This window comes from Eumetopias jubatus, unplaced genomic scaffold (assembly GCF_037043125.1).
Source record: "Eumetopias jubatus isolate StellerSeaLion01/CBP00866 unplaced genomic scaffold, mEumJub1_p1.0 scaffold_17, whole genome shotgun sequence".
Classification (NCBI taxonomy): Eukaryota; Metazoa; Chordata; class Mammalia; order Carnivora; family Otariidae; genus Eumetopias; species Eumetopias jubatus.
In genome coordinates, this window is record NW_028274823.1 from 27,254,401 (window position 1) to 27,263,704 (window position 9,304).

Sequence of the window (9,304 nt, forward strand, 5' to 3'; positions counted from 1 at the left end):
CCTGTCCCCATGTTTTAATAAAACCACCTAAAAAAACCAACAACAAAAAGATTTTAATTTTTTTTAAGTAATCTCTACACCTAAGGTGGGCTAGAACTCACAACCCCAAGATCTAGAGTCACACGCTCTACCGACTGAGCTAGCCAGGTGCACCTAATGTCTCTCTTTTTCGATGTTGGTAGGATTGGGGATTTCTGATTTGTGTCCTGGGAAAAAGCAGGTGAAAAGAGAATACTAAAATAAATTGTATTCAAGCCTAGTCATCTATTTCCATGTATTTAGTTTAATAAACATTCCTTATATTCCAAGCAAAGCTTACAAGAATTGAAGTTTACTACCAGTTAAATATATGTGTTTAGAACATAAGGCCCCTTAGAAAGAAAGATACTACTTTATACAGAACTAAAGTAAATATCTAATTGGAGTCCAGAGATTTGTTTTCTTAAAGTCTAAGTATTCAAGAACAAATAAAACCATAAATATTATGTTGGTTCAGTCTATTTTGTGGGTTTTCCTGGTTAATGATATTTTAAATTGTGTTTAGATTTGCTAGTAATTAAAATTAACTGGTCCCTCCCAATAGTTTGGAATGTTTCAAAATTTAAATAATTCTGGGCTCTTTGTGGGGAGAGGGTGGTAGTGTGTAATCCCCAAAAAAACCAAGAGAAAAGCTGAACAAGGTCCTTCCCTGTTTCATCCAAACCATAGCAAGTCAGAGCCAGTATTCAACTATGGTGTCTCCTGACCTAAAAAGCTATCCTCAAGCTTCCATGGTCCTATTATCACAAACAATCTCCCAAATCAGGCATGATTCTCGGTAAGAATTTAACTTATATTATTTTAAAAAAAAAAGGACACTTAGGACAGATAGATGCATGAATGGGGCACATACTTCAAATGCTTTGATGAATATTTAAATGGAAAATTTACAGACCTATACTGTGAATAAAAATTTAAAAAGCCAAAGAAGTTTCGCCCTAAACTCCCAAGTCCAATCTTAATTACTCTCATAGAAGACACAATCAAAAGAAAACACATCATTCATGGATATCCAAAACAAGTTAACTCAAATGAAAGGCCTAATATTTAACTACTAAGGATTCAAGCAATCTCAAGACCCATTTCCTAAAACACCCACCTAGTCTGACCTCAGCAGAGTAAAAAACTCAGCCAAAGCAATAAACTAAAATAAAATGAGCTCACACATTCAGATTTATTTTCTGTGTAACAAAATGCCTGTCAACAATGGCTTGAATCCGGGATGTCAAAAATACTGACATCAAAATCACAGGGCCAAAACTAATGGCAAACCTGAATATTTGCTTTTTCAATGACAAAGATACCTTTAACTCTGACCACAGTAACTTTAACTTGGGACCAGAAGGCCTGCTTGATGGAATGGAAAGAACTCCAGTCTAGAAACAGGGACATGGATTCTAGTCTTGTCGATACTACTCACTAGGTGGGTAGCCCTAAGCAAGTCACTTATAAGACTTTCCTTCTCAGAGTTTACTTTCCTTATTTACAAGGATGACTAGACCAACGTTTTCTAAACTCACCTAACTGTAGGGTAACTGTTAAAAATATGTGTCCCGAGGCTCCTTCCCTAGATTCTGCTTCAGGACACCTCTGCATGAGGCCTAGGACCTTATTCTTAATAAGTGATCCAAGTGGTTCTTATCATCCGGTAAGTTTTGCAAACACTGGAGATGATCCTCAAGCTGCCTTCCTTCCACCTCTGATTCTACACTAGCTGGATATTTCATAGTGATGATCTAAAAACATACGAAATTATAATAGTTTAACACTGTTACTGTACAAAGTTACTAAACATAAAAGATCATAGAAGCAAATATATCCACCCATCCATCCCTGCCATCATTCATGCCTTCAAACACCAATAAAAACATCCTTCCAGATTCTAGGCAAGTGGAACACTTTGGTGAGGAAAAAAGTTTTCAACATTAAACTCATCACATTGATATGGAAAGACCTGTGTTATAGGAAGAAAGAATTGCATAACTAGTGTTTTAAGTGAAAACACTTAAACAGTGTTTAAGATAAAACATTCTTCCCTTAAGGAACATTATCTGGTGATCCTACCTGTTCCTGGTTAAGGAAAAGCTAGAAAATAAAGTCCCTAGCAGCTATAAAACTGCATGCTCTGCAATACTGGAATGCAATTGTTACAAAGGGAAAAGAAAAAAACCAAAACAAAACAATAATAACTAGTTACTAATTCTTCAAATTCAACCCCAGTAGAGTCAACTGGGTGGCCAAGAGTCCACAATGTTTTACAAGGAAGGTTTTGTCAGGTCAATGGAGAACCTCTGGTGTCCTTTCTGCATACAAAGGCAGCAACCTTCAATTTACCTTTCCTTCCTCTCCACAACTTTCCTTCAAGACAGTTTTTCTAGAAGTCTCATAATCTTCTCCTAGGGTTTACTTTTATCCTCTTATTTAGATTTATAAGTAAATACAAAAGTAACTAAAGAAAAAGAGAACGATTGCATGGAGCACAGAGGGGCACAGCTGTAAAGGATGCTCATTAGCAATCAATTACTATATAGGCGGCAACAAAAATGCAAATAAAATCAAGATTAAAACACAAAACTGAATTTGAGTCATCCTTGCAGCAGGACAGATGAAAAACAAGAGTGAAGCATTACTGCATGCTTTAGCTATCAGAAAAACAGCTGTAGAATATCTCATTAAAGCAGCACACTAGTACATTATAACGTTAGCATAAAACATTTTCACCAAAATGAAACTTGATGCTTGGTATGGAAATGGAATTCTTTAGATTTAGGATCACACGGGCCAAGAAACGGATTTGTTTTAATGGCAAAAGTGGGGAAACCAACTGGGTTAAGCCATCTATATGTTTAAATACATTTCTGTGACTGTTGCCCAACTAGCTCTGAAGCAATGCTTTGACAAAAGACCAAACTTCACACTCACTCAAACCAGAAATGTAAGACCAGAATCAAGGGGACCAGCGTAATGGTTAAGCCTAGAGTAGTTAAGAGCTCCAGTTTGGTTGTCACACGGACCTGAGTTAAAACCCATATCAACAAATTACTGTGTGACCTTGAACAAATCATGTAACCTGAGCCTCAATTTCCTCACTTGTAAAATGGAGAAAAGGCTTCGCTCGGCCACTATGAGATTTAAACAAGGGAATTCGTGTAAAACATTCAGCCCTGTGCCTGGCACAGTCAATAAATAATAAGGTAACTGTAAAATGAGTATAATGACTGTCTTCCAACCTCAAGGAAAGCTGATTTTCCAAGTAGTCAGGCAAAAAGTTCTAATCAGTAGAAAGAAGACATTCACACATACTTATATAAAGGTAGCTTTTCATTTCTTTCCACATTGCAAACCTTTCCCCTCAGTGGTAAAGTGTAACTCACACTGATGATGTACGGCTCTATACAGAAAAGACTTCAAGGCAGACATTCTTAGTTGGGAAGGGCAATTTTCAATGAGATCTGGACTAATGGTCTAACAGTCTGAGGGAGTTACAATTGGTACTATTGGGAGAAGGAAGGAAAGAGAGGAAGAAAAAGCCTTCACACCATCCCACACACCATTATTCAATAGAGGAAAACACAATAAAGGTTGACTGTTCACAGTATTTCAAAGTGAATTAGAAAATAAAGAAAACAGTATCTGGTAAAATATTTTAAGTCACAGGGAAGAAAGAACTAACACGGCTGTTAGTAAGGTTAAAGTGACCAAACTCATTAAAAAAAATCAAGAAGGGGAAGGTGAAAAATCAATGGTTCTTACAGTTTAAGTAACAAACACCCACTCTACCCTTTTAAGATCATGACTGAAATTTCCCATTTGCAACCTACTGTCTTTGCCTGCTCTTCCAAACATGCCACTAACTTGAGTGTACCTTTAACTTGTACTATCTCCTTAACCAAACATTATTTGGTTAAGGACAAAAATAAAGTCCTGCGCATTATTATTTTTCAAAAATTCATGGGAAAATATTAGTAACTCAGTTATCTAAAGGTACTGTGAGAGGTAACATTGGGGAGAAAAAGTTCCTCCTGAAAATAAACCACAAAAAATACATAGGAATATTGTTCAAGGACAACCAAAAACAAGTTTCAAAATGATGCAAATTTTGAAATTTTGAGGTAGGGGCAAGATTAATGAGTTGTAAGGTAAAGAGCTAAATTCTCCAAGAAAAAAAGATATAGAAGTGAAGAAAAGGCTTCATTCAGCAGGGAGGACACACTAGTGTTTCAATCCATCAGGAGATAGGCAAAAATTCTGAATAAAAAAATCATGGAATAAATTATCTGTCTCAATGTTGCAAAACCTAGCAACAGAAAGAAAGTATTTCAGAGGCATTTTCAAGCGCTGCAAGGTATCTTTCTGTACTAGAGATGTTATTGCAAAATGAAAGAAGAGATTGGTCAGATGCTCTAATTAACAGCTTAGCAGTGAAAGGATAATGACACCCACCAAAAGAAGCACTGTCACTTAGATAATGGACATTTTCTTTTTACTGTTTAAGAATCCAGAAGAATCTCCTTCTGCTTTTAAATGCAAATTACCAATCTCTGAAGCACATTCTGCTCTATTCCTTTATCTGAAAATTACTGCAATGTGATCCCGTTCCAGAGAGGACACCATTCAGCCAGGAGAATGGAATTAGGGCAAACACACGCTCTATGGCGATGTTCAGATCACCACGTCCAGTGAGCTGTCAACACTTACACACAGCCTTTTTTGGTGAAGAGACCACTCTGAGTGCTCAAAATTCTATTTGAAGAAGGAAAACTTAGTTTTGAGGACTAGCAAGTCATTGAAGGTTACATACACATTTTAATACCTGCACTAGCACCACAGCAATTAAACAGCTCAGCAGCCCTTGATTTTCAAATGGCAACATGCTATTTACTGGAAACTTTTTTAAAGACAGAATTTCAGTAATAATTGCATGAGTTGCTATTTGCCTGTTCATTACATGGTAAAACAAACAAAAAATACCACCATGCAAGAAAGGTGAGCACATCAGACTCTGCACCTCTCTTCCCTGCTAAAACTGCCCAGAACAGTGAGCACTGACTTGGTTTTTTAAAAACGTCAACTTAATATACCAAGTGATCAAGGTCAAAAAGAACACTTATAAACCAGAAAAAAACTCAAGAAATAAATAAACCACAATAGAGGGTGTCATCCCATTGTTAAATGTTCAAGATTTCTGCCAAAACCACACGTGGTTTGGGAAATTTTATTTGTTAAGTAAAGATAAACAAATAGTGAAGAAAGCTAGACAAGATAGCCTCATAAAAGGTTAACTCACCCCTAGTCTTTCTAAGTCATACATTAATAACTAACTTTACTTTTTAAAAAAAACCATCTTTTCTAGCTAAGGCAAGTCACCTCCGGATGAGTGAACCTTTTTGGTGATATTTGGCTTAACCCATCCCCTATCCTCAAAGGCAAACCTCACTCTGCCCCACAGGTGGCCTGACAACCAGGAACAGAGCTACTGAAAATGCACTTCCAATCTCTGAAATGTCAGTGAATGTTTAAGGAGGAGGAAAAGGATTTTCTAAATCCCAAATCTATAGTTTTTCTAAACCTATTTAAATGTTTTCCAAACGCCGGAGATGAGTACATCTCAGCCAGATGTCACAGCATGGCATTAGCTGGCCCCTCTTTGCAACCACCCACTCAGAACTGGGGCAATGAATGCAGCAGACCCCTCAAGACCAGAGTTGCCGGCAGTATCATGCACAGAAAATAGAACGCCTGCTTTTTGAAATGCGAAAAAGCCAATGACGTTAGCTTTGTGCTTTTAAAAAAAAACTAGAAGCTCTTACTAGTTCAATCCATCCCCAAATCCACGCCACCCTTTCAACTTTGCAATTAAGAGAGAGGAGAAATTCCGGTCAACTCGCCTTGGGGGGTTGGTCTGAGGGTAGAGGGCTCAAGTAGGGAGGAGGATGGAGAGAGAAAAAGCAAGCCAATGAAAGATACCAAAATTTCCCACCTTTCTTAAATTCTTCCAGCATAGCGTCCAACTTGGTGTCATTGAAAACAAAGTGCAAGGGGTGGTTATAAAATTTAGTGATGGTTTTCAGGGGAGTACAGTCATCTGGATCCACGAAGGCCAAGTCTTTGACAAAGAGGAGGTCCACGATGTTGGAGCGCTCCCCCTCAAATACCGGAATACGGGTGTAGCCGCTCTCCATGATCTCCGACATGGTGTTGAAGTCCAGAATGGCTTCGCCGGTGATCATGAAGCAGTCCCGGAGCGGAGTCATCACGTCCTCCACTGTCTTGGTGCGGAGCTCCAGCGCCCCTTGGATGATGTTCAGCTCCTCCTTAACGAGGTCGTTGTAGGGGTCGGTGACCCGGAGCATCTCCAGCAGTTTTTCCCGGTTATAGACAGTGCCTATCTCCTGGCCCAGGACGCAGTCCAGCAGCTTGCTAACCGGGTAAGAAGCGGGGAAGGTCATCATCATGAAAAACTTGGTGAGGAAGATGGTGTTGGCCCCTACAGCCAGGCCGTGCCGGGAGCAGATAGCCTGGGGCACGATTTCCCCGAAGATGACGATGCCGATGGTGGAGACCACCACCGCCACGAGGCCTGAGCCGGCGATGTCGTCGAGCAGGATGGTGAGCGTGGTGTTGACCAGCACGTTGCCCAGCAGCAGCGAGCACAGCAGGTAGTTTCCCTGCCTGCGCACGGGCTCGATGCGCTTGGCATAATTCTTCTCCTTCTCCGTGCCGCAGTTCTGCACGATGCGCAGCTCCATCGGGTCCAGGGCCATCAGCCCCAGGTTGAGGCCGCTGAACATGCCCGACAGGCACAGAAGCAGCGAAATGAAGATCACCTGCAGCCAGAAGGGCAGCAGGAACTTCTTCTCCTCGCCCACAATCATCTTGGTGTCCTCGCCGTCGTGATAAATCCAGGTGGTCTCGGCCCACGGGGGCGGCGGGAGCCCGGCCACCCCGGAGCCGCCCTTGCCCCCGACGGCGCCACCCGCGGACCCCGGGCCGCCGGCGCCCAGGGCTGGTGTAGAGAGCGATGTGCACAGGTAATAGGACTTGCTCTTCTCCATCTTGCGCAGCGGTTTGATCTCGATCTCAATGATGCCCGATGTACGGCGGTTGAGAATGATGTGGGGCAAGATGATGATATCTGAGGTGCGGATGCCGCAGCGCTGGGGGCCGCTGTCCGGCTCTGGCGGCGCGGGGCCCCCTAGCCCGCGCTCGCCCGGGCTGTGGCGCCGTCGCTCATGCTCCGTGAAGGCGATGCGGGACCACGTCTCGTTGTTGATGTTCTGCCCGTACACCCGCAGCTTGACCCGGGTCCGCTCGCTCACCCGCAGCGCCCCCCCTTCCATGAACGACACGTCGTTCGTGTCCTCCAGCCGCAACCCGATGATCACCGTCTCCTCGTTCTCGCCCGCTGCTGCGCAGCCGCCCGCGCCGCAGCAGCAGCTCAGCAGTAGCAGCGGCAGCAGCCGGCCCGCCGCTGCCTGCAGGAGCCCCCGGCCGCGGGCGCTGAGGCTGCGGCGCGCCGCCATCTTCCAAGTGGGCAGTGCGGCGGCTGCCTGCCCGCCCGCCATCTTTACTTCGGGTTCACAAGCGCCACAGCCAATCATAGGGTGGCTGCTCCAGCTGCGGCTTCATCCTTCCCACCCGGCGGCGCGAGCGCAGGCACCGGCCCCTGAGCTAGATTGCGGCGGAGCGTCCGCACACACCGTTCAGCAGTCCGGCCCCCTGACTGACACTGACTCGGCCTCGGCTAGCTGAGGAACCTGGAGACTCGCGGGAGGGGAAAAAGGGAGGGGGACACGCCAGCCGCTCCCGCGAGAGGCAGGCGCACCAGCCAATCACGCGCAAGGGCCCGCCCTCCCAGCCAGGGGGCTGGAATGGGGGCGTGGTCATGAGCGGAGCCGCGGACCAATAGCAAGGTAGGTGGGTGGGGCGATGAAGGCCACCGTCCCCCTCAGCACGCCAAGTTTCCAACTGAAAGGCGCGTGACTCTTGTGTATGTGCGAGAGGAGGAGGTGTGGCCAGCTGGGGCCCGAGAGCCAGTCACAGATGAGAGCTGTACGAAAGGGGGCGGGGCCTCCAGTCCAGCTACCAATGAAAAGAGGCCTTCTGTGGGTATGGCGCTCCCTGAGGGGCTTTGATAGTAGATTCCCGCACCTGGGTAGGCAGCGTTGGGCTAAACTCCTGTGGCGCTGGGCGGTTTTACGCCGCATCGCATTGCCGGCTCCCGCAGGGTTCAATGTTCGTGAGGAGAGGGCCGCCCTAGGAGTCCGAGAAGCCGACTAGGGAGGTCTTAAGATGCACATTTGCCTGAAAAGCCGGGACACCGGCTGCGCCACCCACCTCTACTTGTCCGCGCCGCCCTGCCCGAGATAAGCGGCGGCTCAGTAGCCCCAGCACCTATTGACCGGTTTCTTCTGGAGACTCATTTCTCCCTATGGGATGCTCTCACTCTGCAGCTTGTGGTCACATAGCGCCACCTGCCGGCCACGTGGGCACCCTGCAATGCTTTTCAGGTCTGCAAACCCCAAAAGCTGTGCCAGAGGTGGAAAGGTTATAGTGAAGCAGTTTCCCCACCTTACAAGTCAAGAACCCCCTCACTATACCGCAAAGCTATAGTAATCAAAACAATATGGTATTGGTATTAAAAAGGCACATAGGTCAATGGGATTGGAGTAGAGAGCCCAGAAATAAACCCACACATAAATGGTTAATTAATTTTAGGACAAATGAGCCATGAGTATACAATGGGGAAAGGACAGTCTCTTCAATGAATGGTATTGGGAAAACGGGACATCTACATACAAATGAATGAAATTAAGCCACTGTCCTACACCATACATAAAAATTAATTCAAAATGGGTTAAAGACTTTAATGTAACATCTGAAACCATGGAATTCTGAGAAGAAAAGGTGGCAAGCTCTTTGACATTGGTTTTAGTGATTTTTAAAAAATTTTTGGATCTGACTCCAAAGGCAAGGTAAACAAAAGCAAAAATAAATAAATGGGACTATAACAAACTGAAAAGCTTTGGCACGGTGAAGGAAACCAAAAAAACAAAAAGGCATCCTACTCAACGGAAGATTTTTGCAAATCACATATCTGATAAGGCTTTAGTATCCAAAACATAAAGAACTCACGCAACTCAACAACAACAAAAACCAGCCCAATTAAAAAATGGGCAGATGATCTGAATAGACCTTTTTTCTCAAAGAAGATGGCCAACAGGCACATGAAAAGATGTTCAACATCACTAATCATCAGAGGAAT

At 44.2% G+C, this 9,304-nt stretch overlaps 1 protein-coding gene across 1 annotated transcript in view; it reads right to left on the reverse strand.

The window, feature by feature from the left end:
- CNNM2 (cyclin and CBS domain divalent metal cation transport mediator 2) overlaps window positions 1-7,640 on the reverse strand; it is a 139,895-nt gene extending 132,255 nt beyond the window's left edge. The window contains exon 1 of the mRNA XM_028098745.2: window positions 6,020-7,640. Coding sequence (XP_027954546.1) covers window positions 6,020-7,640 — 1,621 coding nt within the window. The remainder of the gene's footprint in view (window positions 1-6,019) is intronic.
- Window positions 7,641-9,304: the final 1,664 nt, after the last annotated feature.